Here is a 22,236-nt window from a genome sequence, read left to right on the forward strand (position 1 = left end):
CCGTTCTGAAGTTTAAAAAAGCAAGGTATAGAGCCAGGTGCATAGAAAGCCATCTATCTTGGGTGTCATGAAAGGACAAAAGTAGGAACGTGTGTTTGTAATTGCTTTCATGGTCATGATCGTTTGGAAGGAGACACAAGAAATTTAACATGTGCTCACAGGCCAATGTGCATGCTGTGGGAACAGGGTATTTTCACCACTTGGCTTTCTCGATTTTTTCACTCGTCAACCATTTGAATGTACTACATAGTTAAAAATCAAAAATAAAGTACTGTACTCGGCACTTTTTTTGTAACATAACTGCGTGCTTTATTGAGATACACAGTAAAGCAGTAATATAATACAATAGTAAGGCATATATTTGGTGAAGTCTGATATGTTGTGAAAATGCAGTAAAACTGAAGTTTAAAAAAATAATTAGTAAATGTTACAGTGTTGGTGTTAAAACACAATATATTATGATACTCAAGTAAGAACGCAGTACCTGAAAACAATGACAGAACATGCCACATGATGTTTATGCTTCAGTTACGTTATGACTTACAGTTTAATACTTGGTGGTTATAAAGAACACGAAATAATGTCCAAATTATGCTTAAAATGTAGCAATAAAGCTCTCAGTTTTTATTCAAATATTTTGACAGACTCACTCCAGAACTAATGTCTAAAAGATAAAATGAAAAGATTAAAACAAAATTATGCACTCTTATTTATCTCTGCGTTTAGAATGAAACTTAAAACTGCTTAGTAGGGAGTAACACAACCCCATGTTTTTAATAGTGGTTAAAAAAAAATTCGCAGGGAAAGAAAAAGTCCAGTGTCACATAAAGGAAAAAAATGCAAGACTAAAACCAAATCTTTATGTCATTCTGTTACCTTAGAGCTTTGGGTTTTCTTTTGGAAATGATGATGGGGGGGTGAGAAAAATGTTCACATGATGGACAAGTAATGAAGCTGTGAAATCAGGTGTGCACGATTATTAGGAACACCCCAAAACCAAAGTGAGGTAGAAATAGCATGAGAAGCCATGTTGGATGTTAATGATCATTAATAAAATAATAGACAAAAACCCGCTCCGCGAAAGTTAATGACGCTTGACCTAAGAGGTAACAGATTTGCACAATAATAGGTCACACGGTGATTTCTAGTGAATGAATGATTAAAAACAAACGAAAGGCTAAGATGATGAGAGAGTAAAGCTTGTTCCTACCAGTTAGTCCTCTTGGGTTATTCTCTTTTTGAACAATGTTTGTCGGCGTCTCTAACCTTCCTCATCCACCAGCAAGGGTTTGGAGTACCCTTTGGAACATGTGAATCCATCTATGTTTCCCCCTTACAAACCTGTGTGGAATTACTTGTAGAGAAATGTGACGTAGGGAAACAAAGCCCATGGGCTTCTGGGTGGATACTCGACAGGAGCGCACCGTGATGGGGCTGTCCTACACATCTTCCCAAGGGTCATTTTACATGAAGTCTTGTGGCATTTAAAAACTCCTTGCAATGGGGAAAAAATCTTTTTAAAAAAAAGGGGGAAGAAAGAAAGCAAAAAAGCAAACCCCCCTCAAATACCCACTGCTGTTTCACTGTGAGGAGAGGGAAGAGTGTGATTTCACTGTAATTACAAAGATCTCTACATATGGTTATGAACATCCAATCCTCTACTTCAAGAGTGGCCCCCTCCGTCCCAGGGGTCGGCTGCGAATCCACAGCCCTCCAGCCCTACCAGAAAGTCCTCCTTACTGTCTGGGAGTTAAAAATGTCTTCTGATGTCGTGAGTTCCACTGAAGCATCATTACATGTAGATGGTGGCACTGCCAGCAGCGGGGCGCTGAATGTACCAACTGACGGCTTACTCGGACACAGTAAGTCCTGTGTATTCATTCCTCTGTCCCTTTAAAAAAAATTCAGTACCGTAGCTGTCAGTGGAAAGTTTCAAATGAGAAACATCTGGAGCCCCAGACAATGTTTTAGTGTGGTAGTTGCCTCCTGGCTTCAGGCTCCAGGGAAAATTCCTTCTAGACCAAGCAGGTAAGCCTGGATGACCAGAAGCAATCTCTTTCCATTAGGAAGTGGCCAGATCATTTGAACAAGAAGTTTAAAAGGTCTCTAGAAAGTCAGATCTATTTATCTATATACCTACAGTATTTACATACTTCTAGACATATAGATGCGTAAAGCGAAAACCCACAGCCAGTCCCACTCAGTCACTGATTCCAAAAAGAGCGAAGTGATGCAGTCATTTGGTGGTGGTAGAGGAAGTCCTATCTTTGCTATGCCCGAAAAGAAAAAACCATGAATTTCATATGGATATCACGCTCAAACGATGCAAAACAATGCTCGGCCTCAAAGTGTGTGTGTGTGTGTGTGTGTGTGTGTCTGTTTTTAGGGGTTTTTATAAACAACTTTTTTTTTATAAAGCACACTTTAGTTTACAATCTTTCTTTATAACTGTTATAAATTTTTAAACAACCCAAAATGCGTTCCATATAAAGAAATGGCAAGTTATTTAGCTATCAAGATTTTACATGTAGTTTTCTTATAACTTTTTTGTACAATTGCATAGACGTGTAAAACCTGCCATTGTTAACAAAACAATAACAGACTTAGAAACTACTGAAATCTACAGTATAGTACCACTACCCTTCACAAAAATATAGATTTTTTTTCTTGTAAACTCTTACTGTCTAATCCTCTTTGTTGTATGAATATTATAAAAACCATGCGGGAATCAGGAGTTGTAAAACATTTATTCTGCCCCTTCTTCATCTGTCATGACTGAAACTAAGGACTCCATCGCTCTGCCCAAATCATCTGCCAAGTGGAAAAGGCTTCCTACATTGTGTCCTGGAAAACAAAGAGAGAGAGACGTGACACTAGGTGCAGATCACATCGCCCTGACTCTTGGCCATCTGGGAGCTCCTTCCCCACTTCTAGGTGAAGACAACACAGAAGCTGCACCGAGGGTCTACACAACAGGATTGGATTGTTCACCAGTTTCCAGGAAGAAGCAAAGCCTTGTTAATGAAGCCATTCCACGTTGTTAGTATCAGCTTAATACCAGATCAGGCTACTGTGGTCATTTCCGTGGAAAAGTGTCAGAGAACGCACTCCTCTTTCCAACGGAAGCTTCTAGCCCGAGGCTTCCACGAGAAGCACAAGGTTCCCATCAGAACAGGAGTATTTCCCGATGGGATGGACCTTCCCCGCCTTGTCGTGGGAGATGACTTACTGTGCCCTTCTACTCGAATCTTGGTATCACCTCCCCCCATAACCGTCACCCCTGCCAGCGCCCGTATGTATTGTCATCGCCATTCTCATCACTGCCACCATGACCATGACATGGGATCTTCCCTTCCATGCTCTTTCAAGCCACCGGCTCACGTCTAAGGCTACGGTGGAGGAGACTGTTTTCTCTCTGCTTTTACTTGAATTGAAAAACAAACTCTTGAATCGACCTTTTTGTATATTAACACTGGAATTTGGAAGCCTCCTCAGAAAAATCACTTTTCATTCCAAATGACTCCAGAGCCTAATTACAATCTGACCCACATGCGGAGCACGGATTTGGGTATCTGGTGAATCCATTTTTGTTCTCCTCCTAAATGGGGGTTAACGATCAGAAGAGCCTTTTAATAATAATGTGACATGACCTAGCAGTGGTCCCCCAGCATGGAGGCCAAGAGCAGCACCACATCCCTTATACTCTGTGGCAGAATTCAGATCTAGAGGAAGATAATTTGAGACCTACTTTATGACTTGCTTTTCCTATATGTCCCGTATTTTTATATGGCTAATTTTAATTCTTGGACATTACTAAATCATTCTCCTCTTGGAGTACTGCGTTTTGAACTAAAAATGCTTTACGAGGCTATTACCACCTTGCCATGTATCAACTTTACGGATTCTCATAATTGTTAAAATCCCTGTAAACATTAAAGCCAGACTAGGGCAGGAATTCTGTTCTAGTATTTACTTCAAGAGACACAGCATTTCCCAGTACACGAGAGAGTGGGCGTGAAGGGGATTCAGAGGCAGGCACTTACCCAGTGACGGCACACAGCAAGACAGAACTTTACTAAAAGTTTCCTGCCCTTCGGCCATTTACACGAAAGTGATCACCTTTGTAAATCTTGCGCTTTGTCAACGCAAAGAGTTTCAGCGAGAACTAGGTAGGTTTTAGAAAATCACGTGCGATTTGGGTTGCGATGGCAAAGAATAAAAACTTGAATGAAGCGGGTGTCCTACTCCCAGAGTGGGCCGGGAGCGTGGCAGCCCTCAGCGAAGAATTAAAATCCTCTTTGGCTTTTCTAAAGCATAAAACCACTGGAGGACCCAGAGGGTTCTTTGCTGCTCCTTAGAGCTTAGAGCACCATATTCTACCTGACGCCACCAGGCCGAAGGGCTTCTTTTGCACCTGTTTTGGATGGCCCAGCAACCCTGGGAGATCCACCCAGTTATTCGTGTGTAACTGAAAACGAGTGGATGACCTGTGAAGTGTGAACGACTCGCTGTCTTAGCAGTGATTAGTGAAGCCGGTATAAAGAAAAGCCCAGACCCTTACAACCTGATACCTGAACAGAATTCACACTATCTCTCATCACCCACATCGAACGATAGTACAGTCCACCAGGGAGGTAGGGAAAGTATTACAAAACCGAAACCAAACACGGAAGAACTCATTTTTCCCACTGGCTAATTGATAATCATCAAAAAGTACCTATTTAAACCTGTGCGCTAGGGAACGTGGCATGCAGTTCACAAGTAAATGCATTTGTCGAGTACACAGCCAAGTGGTACTTCTACTCCTTGAAACGGTGTTGTTACTACCCAGAAGGAAAATTCTCGAGACTCTCCAGAGGCATCATTTCTAGGGGTATCTGCTGTTTAAAAAGTGACTAGGTAAAAGAGAGGCTGATTAGTCTCAATACACCACACCCCCTCCCACAGAACGTGAGGTGGCCTTTCACCTGTCTGGACGGTTTTCAATGTTCACAAATGACCTCAAGGCTCTCCCTGTGCTAGAAAAAAGAACATTCAGAGTCACGTCACCGTATCTATAGTATGCCTTTGGTTACTTTATTTACAAACACCTGTTTCACCAGACTAGTGACGGCAGTGGTTTTCGTGGAGGTTTTCATTAGAGCCAGGAAAAAAATTCTATCTCTTTGACAAAATACTGCCCCAAAGAATCCTAACTCAATCCACTGGAGGCATCAAACTGCAGTGTGATATGGATACAGAAAACAGATTTGTATCCTGGTTCTAATATCCATATGTGTAAGGCAGAACATGAGTGAGGTCATTAATTCTACCTGACAGATTTTTCTAAAGTCAAAATGAAAACCTCATATTATGAACGTGAGAGGCACCAAGAAGCAGGCCGGATTGTGGGCGTTTGCAATCGGCTTCAGGCACAAGTTGACATAAAAATGCGTCTCTAGAAAGTATTCATTTAATCCATTCTTGAGCGAGGATTGTTGAACACAAAGGCACCATGCATTGAACATTAGGGCAGTGCCGTGTGTTTCCAAGTTGGCGCGAACTGCAACACATTTAGTCTCACAGGCCGCCGCTGCCTGAGGGAGTCGTTTTCCGCAGTGATTGGAACTGAGACTTTCTGGCAGAGGTCCAAGACCTCAATAGCAATCTGGCACTCTATTTTTTTTTTTAAATACAGTTCCCAAATAAATGGTTAGCATTCGCTTGGCCACAGCAAAGCCAGAGCAGTGCAGTGAAATTTGTGTCTGTTCTCTATAATTTCATCTTTGAAACACTGTCTGCTCTACTGTACCTTCGAGGTCATTTTTGTAACAACAACAACATGACTTTGATTCTCGCGTTTGCTGGAAACGTATCCGACTGTAATACAGCTCAGGTAATAAAGTTTCCGGATGCCTCTCTGACTTGGATGACACACGGGCTGGCCTTTTCTAAGGCTCGTCCATGACAGAAACATGTTCAGGGCGGTCAAATTCAGGTGCAGCTTTTTATACCGCGTTAAGAGAAAGTGTAAGGGGCACTTACCATAGGAATGAACCCAAGAAGCCTCACGTAAGCAGTACGTGAGCCAGGCAAACCGTCAGGAGCATTCACTGCTTCACCAATTCAGGTTTCCTCTGTTTCTCCTCCCAGCCTCCCCCTCCCCCCTCCCTAGGACCCCAGTGTCCCAGGCCTTGGAAGAGAGCACTGGTGCAGACACACTAAAGGATCATTAAATTCATTCGACTTGCATGGCATGGTGTTGGCAGACTTTCCCGTATGACTCCTTATGTGTAAATGAATCAGAGACTACTCTCGTCTAGCCTGTTGCTAAGGATCTAGAATGTTCTCATGTCAGCACTCTCTCCCAGAATAGTAGATGTTACGGCCACCCATGGAAGAGCTTTCCTTCTCCCATCCTGCATGCTAAACTCTCGGTAAGGACAAGCTTGTTTCCCTTGGGCTGTCACTCAACACTCTGTAATCTACTCGTCCTTTGATTAGGTAACTGAATGTTCAGACGCTCTTTCTGATAAAAGTATACAGCAGCTTTCCCTGAAAAACCTCACACCACATTCAGTGGTAATACTGTACCCTACGACCCCCTTTGAACCCATAAATAGGCACTTAAAACCTCAAGACTCCAACATTCAGTTTTTATCCCTGACTCGTTATGTTCTGTCTGGGTTTCCAAAGGCCAAGCGGAAACAGAGTGCTTTCTAAAGGTCTAGTTGACGTGATGTGAGGCTTTCCGACACCATTTTCTCAGGTGGCAATTCAGAAGCGTGTGGCTCTGGACCCTGACTGCCTGGATTCAAATTCTGGCTCTGTCACCTTGAACACACTGCTTAATCTCTCACTGACTCAGTTTCCCTGTCTATAAAATGGGGTTAAGAAGAGTACCTACCTCATAAGTTTGGCATGAAGGGTACCTTATGAAAAGGATGGCGAGTGCTTACAACAGTGCTTGGCGCCCAGTAAGTGCTCAAAAAAAAATGTTAGAGTGGGAAAGGAGTGTAGGAATGAGGGAAAAAGAAAACAAAAACAAAATGAAGTCATTCCAGAAGAATAAAAAACCCAGGGCGCTGGCAGAAAATGCTAGGGTCCTGAAAGTACACAGAAACATGAGGACTCCTCAGTTCTGTTTGAGGCTAAATTCACGCTGAGGGTTCTGTCTGTGTTACAAATGGCAACAGATGATGAACTGCGGGCTAACGGCCTAGGGACTACCAAGGGTTGCCATTTTATAGACTCCTGCTCCCCCAACCCCTGGTCCTGTCGTCATGGTGATGACAATGGCAATGAACATTTGAAGAATGTTCCTCATGAGCCGCAAGTGGAGAGGTGACTACCATCCTTACGTGATGACACATGTAGTACGTACATGCGCGTGCACACACACAATTCTTACACAAACGCCAAACATAGAAAGCGCGATGAGACACACAGAAGCCGTGGCTGTGAGCCTGAGTCTCACTAACCTCTCTCATTGGCTTCCCAGGGGTATTTCTTCCTTTAATAATGGAGAGAGGAAGAGGCAGAGATATCAGAAAGGAAAAAAATGCATAAATATACAGTTTCATACCAATTTTGCTGCTTTTACCAAACAAAGGTTGAGATGACAATTCATTTATTCCCTTCTGAAAAAAAAACAACAACAACAACCAGAAACAAACAAAAAAAAAACCCCGAAGGACACATCCAGTCAAATAACCTTTACATACACTTAAAATCAGTGTAAACAGATAACATGATCCAGGAGACATAACTTACAGAGTCCACAGAGTTCATGTGTTAACTGGATGGAAGCTGGCACAGCGCAGGAATCTGACAAGTTGAGCATTGTTTTTCAAGGACAACTTTAGAACCTCGAGCTTAATGTCCGAAGATCTCCATCTCTTCACTCTCAACGTCAATTGACAATACACCGAAACATAAACGGGAGTGGACTGTGTGTGCCAGAAGTCTGTACCCCAAATGCAAGGCAAAACACCACAGAGGCGAGACTCCCTCCCCTTGGGAGAATTCCTTCTATCTGGCGGAAGCTGAGCATGCCCGTGATGAGATTGGGGGCATTCGAGAAAATAGAAAAAAAAAAGGGGGGGAAGGAGAGGAGTCCCACTAATGGGCAAGCCCCAGGGCCAGATCCAGGAACGAACCCTCAACTTCCCGCTCATAATCCTACAGATACCAGGAGCCTTGACAGCGGCTAAAGAGCCACTGGCCTTGTTTGGGAGTCCTTCGTCTGTATGTGTTTGTTTATTTTCGAGAGGCAGGTTCTGGTCAAGTTTTCTATGGTAATATTTATAATTGGACTGAACACTAGCGACCTCCAACCATACCTAGCATGTCCAGGGCTTATAATTTCCTCTCATAACCAGGGCCTTCAAGTGAAATACTGGTTTTCAGACTCTGAGTCGAGCAATGGGATGATTCCTGAGACAAACTGAGGTGAAAGTCCAGGATTTAGAGCAGATAACAGCAGAGCTGTGGGAGACCCTGTACAGCATCTCCTGTCCCCTCCAGGGTCCCCCATGCCCTGCGGCTGCAAGGACGAAAGCACCCTGGAACAATGCGGGGACTACTCGTCCAGACCAAAGAAGTATGGCGCTACTATTCCAAAAGAAATATTTTACAACAACTCGGGTTCATGGTCTGAAACTTCTAGGGTACGTTGAAAGGGTTTCTAAGTAGGACTCTCCCTTCCTCCCTCTTTTCCTTCCTTCTGCATTTTCCCAAGTGAGTCAGAGATTTCTTAGAAGTATAAAAACTGCAGGGGCACCTTGGTGGCTCAACTGGTTGACTGTCCGACTCTTGGTTTTGGCTCAGGTCGTGATCTTAGGGTCTCGGGATCTAGTCCCGCGTCGGGCTCTGCATGAAGCATGGAGTCTGCTTGGGATTCTCTCTCCCCTCTCCTCTGCCCCCCCCCCTCTAAAATAAATCTAAAAAAATTACAAAAATTGCATGCTTGATCATGTAAGTGTGTTCATGATATTCATGACGTTTCTCAAACCAGGGAAAAGAGAGAAAAAGGGGTACTGGCTCCTCTGTTGTGGGTGTTGCCAGTGGTAGGCCCAAACCAGATGAAAAAGGGGAGGGGGGACAACATCATTTCATTCTTAATAGCTCGAGGAATCCCAGCGTGAATTACTCATCCATTCCTTTCCACTCCTTTATCAAGTCTTTTTTTCATCTTTGTATTTCGTGGTTATACTGTCTGGTAGTAGAATTCATTCCCTTCCCCTACAGGACTGTGAGGTCCTTGAGGCCCGGGCCCATATATCGCCTACCCATCCTCTGTGTCTGTATCTTACAGTACCTCCTGTACCTCGACCCCGTGGGTTATCCGACGAATGCTGGTTGAATTGAATTAGTAAGGTAGCCCACCAGACCATGGTCAAGAGTCCTTTGGTGTTTGCAGCAACTTGGCCTTGCCCGTTACCCTTTAACTTTTGTGTCAAGGGCTGGTAACTTGTTTTGGCTTTGACTTTGGTCTATTTTTAAAACTTAAGAGCTTCAGGAAGGAGTGTTGTTAGAAAGCAATATGATTTAGTTTCAGAGTGTAGTTACTGGTTCCCTGAGTAATAAAGGTTACGGATCTTTATTCTACACCAAGCCACGTTCCAAGCTCAGTATCCACTGGCTGCTGCCAAATATGCAGCAGATGACTTGGGTTTTGTTTCGGGTACTTCTTCAGAACCCATGTTTCACGTACAGTGGACCTTCCAGAGCTTCGTTAAGCCTAGTCTCTTGCAAAATCTGCCATCATCACTTGGGTCCCAATGTGCTCACTACCACAGCACCAAAGGAGGTTCTGCTTTTTGTTTAAAGAAAGTTAAATAATATTTTCTACTGTAATGGACTAGTTTCTACACTGACAAAATAGAGGCTATTTTGGTTGTGCCACTTAAAAATACTCTTTACCAGTAAAAAAAAAATACGAGTGCCAGATAAGTTTTATTTCATGAATACATTCTTTGGAAATGAGTTTCCTTAGACCCTCACTTAGGGTGTCCATCTGGCAGTGTGGTATGTTGTCAGGAAATGAATCAAGAGAAAAAGGAAATATGCTGGGGGAGTCCTGCGTCTGAATAAAGGGCTTGGTCAGGTCTGGAGAAGTCAAGTTTCCTTAGGCAGTATGAACTTGAGATGACTCATTATTCAGGGTTAGAATCTCAGGACATGACTGTTTTGGGGGGTAGGTGTAGCCGCTTAATCTCTGTTTACTAACTGCAAAAGTTAAGGGAGAATGAGTCCCTTTTTAGGATTTCTATTTTATCACAAGGGAAAGAAGATTCAAATGGCTATATCTGAAATATTGAAACACGTATGCTTTCTGGTGAACATGGACATAAATACACAAATCAATTCAAAGGCACAGTTTTGTTGAGCTGAAGGTTGATCAGCCCTGAGAAGCGTGTGACCGCATGTACAGAACGAGCTAGAATGGGCAGCAGCGTACAGCAGGGGCTGGCAGACCTTCTGTGTAAAGGGCCGGACAGTGAACAGTTTAGGCTTTCCAAGCCACGCGGTCTCCATAGCAACTGTTCGACTTTGCCACAACTACTCCCTCCGTGGAGTGAGAAAGCAACCACCGACGATACCTAAATGAATGGGTGTGGCTATGTTCCAATAAGACTTTATTTATAAAAACAGGTAGTGGACCAGATTTGGCTCCTGGACTGTAGTTTGTTGGGCCCTGGCGTAAAGGAATAACAGCTCAAAATTGATGGACGCTGACAGGAAACAGAGTAGTGCCCGAAAGGGGACACGTGATCTTGCCTTGCTGCTGCTCTTCCAGAAAAGAACCACACACAAGACTTGAATTTAGAAGATGGCAGGTTTTGCACAGCTGTTGGGTGGCTGATTTTTAGAGGCATTTAACAGAATGTATGTGGGCTTTATGGAGGGGTGGGTCATACGAGAGAGGATGGCATGGATGTTGGGGAGAAAGAGAACACGGCAGGTGTCACTAAGACATTGTACAGGCAATGGAAATACCTCCATAGCACTGTTAACTGTGTTTTGAATTGTCTTCTTGCACTAAGAGGTTGTCTTGGACTTTATGGTTCACTAATTAGCATATAGCGGCTCCTCAGTGTTAGAGAAGCCTACACCATGCCACTGACTAGGGAAGCATTTCTTCCGTAAACGCACATACATACGAAAATACCTTTGTCAGAATGCAAAACGATCAGAGACATAGGGACAAATCACTTAAACTGTTTATTTTAAAAATATGTTTATTGTGCATTCTACCCATGTACTGTTCCTACAGAATAAGGGTGGAGATTTAGGAAGTGCCTTATAGTAGATACTGATTTTTATGATAGTGGAATTCAACTTCCACAGATACTTATAGACAGAGGGACATATTACTGATAGATAAATAGATTAGAAATTGGCTAATGTTCTGTGTTTAATATACACCAAGCCACTGAAATCCCTCAAGTGCTTGCAAATAACTCTGTCAAGAGATGAATCAGGAAAGGCATCAGCATAAAACTAAACACGTGCACACTCACACCTCGAACACCCCGCAGTTTATACTGGCTAATATGGAGGGTGGCGTTGGCTAGCAGGTTTTCCCTAGAGGGAGGAGCATGAAACCCCTTTATTAATTTGGCTAACAGTTTAGCCAGGCCAGTGAGATAAGACCAGGGGTTTAACTGAACTTGCCGAATGGCCGTGAACAAGGCGCTTCAGACTTGCAGGGACTTTGAGTGAAAAATGCAAGGGGAAGATCAGCTGAAACCTTAAGACTTGAAGCTGAAGTCAAGACTGTGGCAAAGGGTAACAAAAAAGTTGTACATTTTAAACACAAAACTCCCCTATTTATATACTTTACATGTGTGAAAAGCGTAATATTTTATTTAAAAGGTCTTTTCCTCTGTGGGCAATTATCTAGCAGGGTTACGTAAACCACGAGGTGGTATTTAATAGCACATTTCCACTAAATGTCAGACCTCCGGCTCTGACATCTGTTTTGAGTTACTCAAACAGCTGTCCAAAACAGCTGTACCAACTGTGAACTTCATTCTTCCTAACACAGCAATGGGAACATGGGTGGCAGACTTGTCTTAGAGGCCGTTGTACTTTTAATCTACTAGGAGGGTCTTGGCAACAACATCCACGGTAAAACTTTTAAAATGTAACTTTTGAAAAAAGATGTGCACCTGGGCAAGGAAAACGGAGATCAGTCAGATCAGTATTTTTTTTTAACCGCTGGATCTGAATATCAACTTAGTGGGTTGCAACTAGCATTTTATTTTTAAATAAATAAAAGAGAGAAACAGTGTGAATTAATTGTAGATAGGAAGTATTGGTCCATGAATCTTTTGTTTCTGATCTTTGTGTGTGTATGTGACTAGACACACATGTGTGGTGTATATACATGGTGGGTGTATACGTATGTGTGTGTATACACACACACACACACACACACACAGTGTATTTTATATCCTTAATCCAGTTTGAGATCTAAAATGTTTCTCCTGGCATGGATAATGGTCAAAAGGTCAAAACCAGAGTTTGGGTCCTCAGAAATACTAAAATGACCTTTCAGGGCCCTTCCATTTGGGATAGTCTGTAAGCCCCAAGTTGCTTAAGACTCAAAATTTTCTGCTTAACATCAACCTAGCATACCTCCCGATTGGTAAGACGGTCCCACTAAACCCTACCGTATATATATTTTCCATTCTATTTTACAATGATGAGACTTTTTATTCATTTGAATGTGAGGAGAAAAGGGTAGGCTATTGTGATTTAGAATTAAGAAATATGTATTAGGTCTTAATCCCCTTTGAGGTCACAGAGCTCCTAAAACCTTTGGTATTTCCTGTGAAGGGAGGCAGCAAGGTATCTTTTCTAATGTTAACAAGGCAAGTCTTAGAAAGCACTAGGTACGCTTTAGGGGCTGAGTGCCAGGGGAGCCAACCCTGGGTTTAGAGGGTTGGAACTTTGAACCCTACCCCCCTACCTCAGGGGAGAGAAAGGGGGGCTGGAGACTGAATGTAATCACCAATGGCCAATGATTTAATCAATCACACCTATGTCACCAGGCCTCCCTAAATACCCAAAAGGACGGGGCAGGGAGAGCTTCCGGGTTGGTGAAGCCTTGGAGGTGCTGGGAGGGCAGCGCACCTGGAGGGAGCATGGCAGGCAGCTCCGCACCCTTCCCCCCTACCTTGCCCTACCCATGTCTTCCATCTGGCTGTTCCTGAGTTCCATCCTTTCAGAGTACAGGGTGATGTGGTAAGGAAAACATTTCTGAGTTCTGCAAGCTGCTGTAGCAAATTAATTGAACTGAAGAAGGGGGTCGTTGGAACCTTTAAGTCTTTAGCAGGGGGTCGGAAGCCCAGGTGATACACTGGTCTTGCAACTGGCTTCTCAAGTGAAGTGGGGCGGTCTTGGGGGACTGAGCCCTCAAGTTGTGGGATCTGATGCTCTCTTTGCATAGACGGTGTCCGAAATGAGTTGGACTCTAGGATACCAAGTTGGTGTCGGAATTGCTTGGTGCTGTGGGAAGAACCCCCACATGTTGGAACTGGGTGTAGAATAGTAAAGGCCCAGTAATAAGGCCTAATTTGGCACGAAGTGGTTAAAAAAATGTCAAGGTAATAGCATCAAAGAAAGAATAGCCAGATCCCAAATGTTTTCCTCAGGAAAATAAATTGTCTCAGGCCACCAGCCTACTATTGAATAAGTAGGAACTCAGTTAATGGAATTGGTCAGACAAAGCCTCCTTATTCCCTATTTGAGAACTCAAATTAGCCCTCAGGGGGAGGTGTGTTTCCATAAGGGGGTGTATAATAAACACCATCCAGGAGGCCTGAAATTCCCCAAGTTTCCATGTAAGTAAATCAACATCATACAAGTGAATTTAACATCAGAGATGCTAACTGCCAAATATATCAGAAGAAGTCTATATCTCCTCTTCCAGGTGGCTACTTCCATACCCATGCAGTATCCAGCTTCAGGGACTAAAAGAGGGGTGCAGGGAGAGGGTGCAAAGACCTTCACCCTAAAGATAATGCGGAGGGGTCAGAGGCCCAGCACAAAAAGCTTGCCTGTAGGGAAGCAGAGCCATGAGCCCTGCCGGAGCCCCTTGTGCACTACACTCTGGTTGTTCAGATGGGAAAGAAAAGCCCAGGGTGCCAACACCGTAGCCACTAACGTCCCCCACAGCAGGTCCACAAGCTTGCAGTGGAAGGGGCTGGGACCAGGGTGCCATCTGGGACCTTCGAGGGTTAGGTTGGGTCACCGGAAATAGGTGCTACATGGGGGGGGGGGCAAAGTTCTAGCTGTGTCATCTTGAAGAAGACCCTTGCTGTGCCTAAGGTGAACCCCTCCTATTTAGGTCAAAGGGTGCTTCCGGGCTTCACTCATGTCCTAGGCCTGTCCCATACAGCAATAAAACTACACTGTAATGGGAACTCTGGAAGTCTACATCCTCAGTCAACCGTAAGCACCTCGAAGGCAAGGAATCAGACACTTCCTGTTTGCATCCCTAAGCCTCCACGGGGACATAGTAGGTGCTCTTAAAGGTTACAGGATAACGGGGAAAGCATTTGAATTCTGTCCAACCAGCACGTGGTCTTCTCCTGAACCATGGCATCCAGGTAGAGAAGACAGCCGAGAGAGTCCTGATGGAGACGAGGGTGGCAGGTGGGGGACGTGGGGGTGGAGGGAAGACAGAGAAGGTTCTAATGTGTTAAAATCAACACATCAGAGGCACTCAGCGGTGAAAAGATGGCTGGTGCAGACATTTAAAATTAGCTTCCCTGATGGTTCCTTAGCAACGCTCTAGCAGAATGCTACTGCTTTTAATGTGCACCGAACAGTGTTCGCTCGTACATCAAACAGCTAGGAAACGGCCATTGATAGCCGACACCAAACAGAAAGATAGGAAAAACACATGACTCCCAACACCCTCCTCATTGCTCTTATGGAGAGGAAAAAATAAGACTCTCAGCTGCCCTTCCCTCTGGGGCTGCCCATTAGGGGTGCCAATCACTGGCCACAAAGACTTGTGTTCTCCCCTTTGGCTTGTCTAGGTTTTCCCTCCATTTGCTTACAGGTGGCTGCTGCCATTCTTTTTATTCACTCAAGGGAGGTGGGTTAGTGACTGTTTTATGTTAGAGCAATAAATTAAAATATTCCAAAATGCTAACAAAGGGAGCGAAACCTCCTTGGATGAACTAAGACATCTGAGTCTCCTACTGGCTACTGGGAAAAGCCGGTGTGCTGAAATGCTGCTTTTATATGAGGGGAAAAATACACAAGGTCAAAGTGATGGCGGGAAATAAGGGCATTCTATATTATTAAGGTCTTTCTTCGCAAAGATCGTATTCTATCTATGGCAGTGAAACCAACAGCAGTAGGTTAGTATATAAACATTTAATTGTACCTATATTTAAGAATGGGGTAAGATATAATTTTTAAATAGAAAGGGCATCAGATTAGAAGTCCGAGTCCCCACCACCACTGTATACAAGGCATGTTCTAGATTTCACCATATTGTGTGGTAACTGAGTGTCCCCGGCAAAGGTGCCATCAGGGCATGAATTTCTTTACCAAACTCACAGCATCACTGCTCTTAAGTAAAACAGATCTCATAAATAACTCTTCAGACTAATGTGCAAAGCGAGTAAACGTGTAAGTCAATATTCTTATTTCTAGAGGCATCTGGATTCTACAGGTATCTGAATTCAACCAGAATCCCAAACCAGTCAATTCAGTCATCCAAAGCAGAACTTCATCCTGAAAAATACTTGCTTCCGACAACCTTCCCCCCCACGTAGGACTCTGTTAGCACGTGCTTGTTTCAACATGGAAAATACACAGGCTCGTTGGGGGTGGAAACGGGAGGCCTAACTCCAGTAGGTGTGAGTTCCTTGCGTGTCGTGGAGCTTACCTCTGGAACTAGGGAAGGAGTTGTTGAGTTGCTCCATCACTTCCTCTAACCCTGTGCTTGTGTCCTGGGGAGGACTGAGCAGGTCTTCCTCGCCTTAACGAAAGCAAGCACAAAGAATGGCATGTTACGCTTAAGGAAAACAGAGAGAAACTAGAGAAAAAGCCCATGATCACATTTAAAAAGTCATTACAAATTCATTTCCACTTGCTCAGAAATCGCATAAATAAAAATAACCCCCGAAGGCTGAATAATTAGGGAACGACTCCTTCAAGGGGAGAAGTACCCGCAGGGATTTATCTATGTCCTTGTCTTTGGAGAAGAAAACAGTTTTTCTCTTCAGAAGTTAAGATAAAGTCGACGTAAGTTTCTTATGCCCCATTAGTAAATGTGAACCGTTTTTCTTTGTAAAGTAATAATAAAAAAAGATCAGACACTTGCAGTGTGTCTCTTCAACACAAAAGGAGGTGAGTATGTGACATTTTGCCTTCACTTGATGAAGGTGAGGAAGGAGTGGCGACACAGAGGCGTTTCCCCCACTCTTTCCTTTGACATTTAACCAAAAATACAAACAAAACTCGAGTACCGCTGAAGTCTAATGGGTAGGGAAATACTCATATCCGAAGGACTGTGGATATGGGGGTTTCTGTGCAGTAAGGTCCCTTTCCTCTTTGTTACGTGGGATGATTTCATCATCATCATGTTTTGGGAGGCTTATAAAGGGGAAACTGTTTTTCATTTCTGAGAATCTGTTTACGTGAGGAGAGAAAGAAGGTTTTGGATGCAAAGGAAGACAGGGATGGATGGTCCCTCTCTGGGAACGGGAGCCCACTTGTGGCTTAGCTGTTGATCTGTGTATCTCTACTGATGATTCATGTGTTACAGACATACACCTCCGACAGCATCTGCAGTAAGGGACACATTTCTTCATTGAAAACAAAATTAGTTTGAACTCTGAAAGTCTCTGGAAATGAAGTTCTTATAGTATTAACTTCCAGCTCTATTTGTTCAGTACATTGTCACTTCCATCGAAAACAAGGCCTTGCTTTGGCAAATCAACAGTAATGAACATGCTTAAGGACAACCTCAGGTTCACGTGTGACTTGGAAATAAGGCAGCCAGTGATTTAATGACTTAAGTATGCTTGTCCCTTCCTTTTGTTGGTGCCACTTGGATTTTCATCTGTGATTATAGTTCTGCATTTATTATTAAGTTTTCATTGTTGTTTTTTAAAGCGTAAGCTAAAGGAATCCTTGATGCGTTGTTCACCATTAAGACAAAAATCATACCCTAGGTGGGGAGAAGGCCGAATATCATCATTACAGTGGAGGGCTGACGGACCTAGGAGAGACAGAAAATCTCTCCTCCTGTGAGTCTCATGGTAACATACTGTAGAAAACCTCTTTCAAATGCTAAGGAGAAGAAATAAGTGCTGAAAAATTAAGATCACAAGATAGAAAAAGAAGTTGCGGTATCTACCTACCAATCCACACACACATACGACTTGCTTATATGTGTGCCTCTAGAAATGAAGACATGAAATAGAGCGTCTTTAGTTTTCTTTATTCCTGTGAATTTAAACCACCATTATCCAGAGAGGACGGGATGAACGAAATATTGCCAGGAGGAACAGAATCCTGACAACTGCGGGGATGCTTACATCTCTTTGTTCCATTACGGATGCAGATTTTGCCAACTTGTGGGACAGGAGGCACTTTTAATGGCAGTAAGTCTGCTTTAGCAATAGTATGCCTTACAGAATAAATCAGAACCAACAGAGACATTCATGAGCAACCATGTTAAAATTTCTGACAGTTTAATTACACCATACTGGAGCTCTCGGGACTGAATTGTAGTGTGTTAAGATTCAAACACAGTTCAGTGACAGGCCTGGCATTCCTCTCCGTGAATTATTTCAAGGATCAAACTTGAAAGCATAAACCTAATGATGTCAACCACGTTCATCTTTACAGATAAGCTATCTTCTGTAAGTCTCAGATATAAGTGTCCACGTGCAAATATAAAATTGGCTTGCTTTAGTGGAAAACTTCCATGACAGGGATGAAGGTATCCACTGAAACATTTTCCGAGCGCCAATTACATCCTACGTAGTACACACACAAGTCGAGTATAATCTTGTTTCCTTCTTTTCTCAAGATTTGCTCAGTAAAAAGTCCTTTGGGTTTAATCTCCTTTTAAGAATCAAACCCAGAGTCATCACATGGATGCACAAGTAGAGGTGAATCAACACTGAAAAATGCTTAATGGCCAATATTTTCTGTGTCAATTATACTGGAAAAGTTGAAACTGCTAAAAGACACTTGACATTCAAGTAACACCACTGGACTCTTTGATACTGAGCCAGATTTTTAAATGTCTAAAAAAGTAGCCATACAAATAAAACAACAGTAAGAGTAATTGATTTATACAAACATTTATCAGGAGCCCACTGTGTGCTCGGCACTGTTCTGAGTGCTGGGCACATAGCAATAAACAACAAAAAAGCCCCATACCCACGGAACTCACATCGTTATGGAGGCACACAGTCTAAATAAATAAACAGGTGAGTTATTTAGGTAGGTCAGATGATGATAAACCTTCAGAAGAGAGGATGAGTGAGGAACCTTCAGAACGGGGAGTCTTTCTAGGAAGCCTTCATTGATGAGGGGCAGTTGGGCAAGAACTTTAAGTCCACGAGGGCGTAAGCCATGTATATATAGGAGAGAACAGCAAATGCAAAGACTCTGACAGGGGAGTGTGATGGGCTTGCTCAAACACCAAGAAAGTTAGTGTAGACAGAACAGAGTGGCCAAGTACTGGGGAGAGTATGCTTCCCTGGTCCAGGAAGTTGGACCTGGTCATGTGACCTGCTTTGCCCAATGGAATGTTAGCAGATAGAGGTAGAGGTTTTTATTTCCTTAGGTGGCTGGGCTTGTCCTCTTGTGCTTCGGTGCTATAAGGAGCACATCGCCCAGAGAGTCTGCTGATCCAAGAAGGATGAGGTAGGTGAACAGACCTGAACCCAATCCACAAGGTGGAGTCAAGCCTAGATGAGCTGCCGCAGAACTCCAGCCGACCAAGAGATGCAGGGATGACAAATACGGAACCGGAGAATTTTATAATTATTTTGTCACACAGCAAAAGGTGACTGACACATTTGTGTTGTAAGACATCAAACCAGAAAGAAAGAAATATTTATGGGTTTTCTAATCATATACTGTTGTGTAGTTACAACAGGCAACCCGGAAATGTATTTAACAATACCTGTGCCCACAAGTTCACCCCTCCCGAAAAAAAAGCCATTTATTTAACAAGAAAATATTCAGTCCCAACCGTACACACTAGGAATTCGGCCAGCCCTTAGTCCTACTTGACCGATTCACTGCCTGCTCGAACACTAGACTGCTAATGGTCAAGGGATTTCATACTTAGTTAATGACAGTACTTTGACATTAATCCTTCAATTAGATTCTACTCCAAGGTGATTCCCACAAACAAGCCCCCCCAAATCCTTTTTGAATTATTAGCCATAGCCTCCACAGCTTGTCTGAAGTTACATTTAAAAACATTAAAAAAAATGAACATTTCAAAATAAGACAGGATCAAGTTAAAAGAGTACCCTGATGTGGCCTAGCAGGAGATGCTGCTCAGCGAAGAAAAAGAAGTGAGATGACTCCATTTCATCGGAGAAGAAAAGAAATGGAATGGTTTGCTGTGGGCAGGATGTTCTTTAAAGTCTCCCGAAACTCACCATGCTTTTAGGCTTACTTGAAGCGACAGTATCCTATCTGACTCTATTCCCGTTCCACGACTGAAATGATAACGGTTCTACTTGCTTAAAAGGTAACTTCAGGGGCGCCTGCGTGGTTCAGTCGGTTAAGCGCCCGACTCTTGATTTCAGTTCGGGTCGTGATCTCAGGGTCATGGGATGGAGCCTTGTGTTGGGCTCCGTGCTGGGCATGGAGGCTGCTTGTGACTCTCTCTCTCCCTCTGCCCGCAGCCCCCAGCCCCCGACTCACGCGTGCACACACGCGTGGGCTCTCTCTCTTAAAAAAAAAACAAAACTGACTTGAGCTAGAACCAGTGTAGCTTATGCAAAAAGACTCCCAAATCCTTATTCTTGTGATTTTGCTGACACCTAAGCAAAAACTACTTCCTCTTTATGAAACAGGAGCTATGTATTAGAAAATTATTTTCTCTTAAAAGGGGGGCCGTATACAAGCAACTATGCTCATTATTTTTCTTTGGATTGCTAATCTAAATCACGTGTTTTGAATCAGTTTCCAACATGATATATGGTAACCTTATTCTATTTTTCCTGTTCTTCTCCGGTTTTTCAAAAAATAATTTATCTAGTATTTGATATTTAGCTTTAAGCACTTTTAAAAATTATGCTTCAGGGTAGCTGGTCTCAATTTTACATAAAATTGCTTTGTATAAGTTTTTAAATATATTTTGATATCCAGTGATGATGCTGATGATTGGCTGGCCAGTGTTAGAAGGATGGCGAAAGATACGGAAATTAGTAGCCAATATTCTTTTTTTATTATTGTTATGTTAGTCACCATACAGTACATCATTAGTGTTTGATGCAGTGTTCCATGATTTATTGTTTGCATATAACACCCAGTGCTCCATGCAACACGTGCCCTCAATACCCATCACCGGGTTACCCCATCCCCTCGCCCCCCTCCCTCCCGCAACCCTCAGCTTGGTTCCTGGAGTCCAGAGTCTCTCATGGTTTGTCTCCCTCTCTGATTTCTTCCCATTCAGTTTTCCCTCCCTTCCCCTGTGGTCCTCTGTGCTATTCCTTATGTTCCACACATGAGTGAAACCGTATGATAATTGACTTTCTCGGATTCACTTATTTCACTTAGCATAATCCCCTCTAGTTCCATCCATGTCAATGCAAATGGTGGGTATTCATCCTTTCTGATGGCTGAGTAATATTCCATTGTATATAAGAACATAAGAACCACATCTTTTTTTTTTAAAAAAAGATTTTATTTTTATTTATGTGACAGAGACAGCCAGCGAGAGAGGGAACACAGCAGGGGAGTGGGAGAGGAAGAAGCAGGCTCCTAGCGGAGGAGCCCGATGTGGGACTCGATCCTGGAATGCCGGGATCACGCCCTGAGCCGAAGGCAGACGCTTAACAACTGCGCCACCCAGGCGCCCCATAAGAACCACATCTTCTTTATCCATTTATCTGTCAAAGGGCATCTTGGCTCCTTCCACAGTTTGGCTATTGTGGACATTGCTGCTGTGAATATTGGGGTGCATGTGCCCCTTCTTTGCACTACATCTGTATCTTGGGGGTAGATACCCAGTAGCCAATATTCTTTGAAATTTATTTTTATTGACATACAACATTCTATTAGTTTTAGGTTTGCAACATAATGATTTGAAATATGCACATACTGCAAACTGATGACTACCATAAGTGTAGTTAACATTCACCACCAAAATAGCTGTGTGTATTTTTCTGGTGATGAGAACTTTTAAGATTTACTTGCTTAGCCACTTTGAAATATACAATACAGTATTGTTAACTATAGTCTCCATGCTGTACATTACCTCCCCCAAATTACTTATAAATGGAAGTTTCTACCTTTTGACCACCTTCACTCATTTTGCCCACCCCCTGCCCATGGCCATCACTAATCTGGTTCTCTGTATCTATGAGTTTCCTTTTTTTTTTTTTTTGAAGTTCACATATAAGTGAGATCATAGATTTATTCTTCTCTTAGCATCATGCCCTCCAGGTCCATCAATGTTGTCACAAATGGCAGGATTTTATTCTCTTTGATGGCTTAATATTTCATTGAATTGTAGGAGTTCTTCATATATTTTGGATAATAATCTCTTATCAGAGGATTTGCAAATGTTTTTTCCCGTTTCATAGGTTGCCTTTTTTGTGGATGGTGTCTTTTGCTATGCAGAATGTTTTTGGTTTAATAGAGTCCTACTTGTTTATTTTCACTTGTGCTACCTTTTCTTTTGGTGTTAAACCTAAGAAGTCACTGCTGAGGGGGATGGCAAGGAGCTCACTGCCTCTGTTGTCTTCTAAGAATTTTATCGTTTCAGGTCGTACGTTCAAGTCTTTAATCCACCTTGAGTTTTGTGTCTGGTATAAGATAGTGGTCTAGTTTCATTCTTTGGCACGTGGATAGCCAGTTTTCCCAACTCCATTCATTGAAGAGACTATCTTTTCCCCACTGTATATTCTTGGCTCCTTTGTTGTAAATAAATTGATTATATACGTATGGGTTTATTTCTGGGCTTTCTATTCTGTTCCGTTGGATGTTTCTGTTTGTTTTTAGTGTTGATACCACATTGTTTGG

General features: G+C 42.9%; 1 protein-coding gene across 22 annotated transcripts in view; it reads right to left on the reverse strand.

Annotated features, from left to right (window-relative positions):
• Positions 1 to 284: 284 nt before the first annotated feature.
• Positions 285 to 22,236, reverse strand: part of DMD (dystrophin) — a 2,358,181-nt gene continuing 2,336,229 nt past the window's right edge. For 17 of the 22 annotated variants that reach the window (XM_057310259.1, XM_057309646.1, XM_057312403.1 and 14 more), the window contains 2 exons: positions 15,896 to 15,988; positions 285 to 2,844 (listed from right to left, as the gene is read on the reverse strand). In XM_057310259.1, the coding sequence (XP_057166242.1) occupies positions 2,747 to 2,844; positions 15,896 to 15,988 (191 nt within the window). In that variant the 3' untranslated portion in view covers positions 285 to 2,746. Of the gene's footprint in view, positions 2,845 to 7,460; positions 7,493 to 15,895; positions 15,989 to 22,236 lie in introns of all 22 variants that reach the window. The other 5 variants (XM_048213297.2, XM_048213295.2, XM_048213291.2 and 2 more) reach the window with 1 other exon arrangement.

Source organism: Ursus arctos, chromosome X (genome assembly GCF_023065955.2).
Source record: "Ursus arctos isolate Adak ecotype North America chromosome X, UrsArc2.0, whole genome shotgun sequence".
NCBI classification, from domain to species: Eukaryota; Metazoa; Chordata; class Mammalia; order Carnivora; family Ursidae; genus Ursus; species Ursus arctos.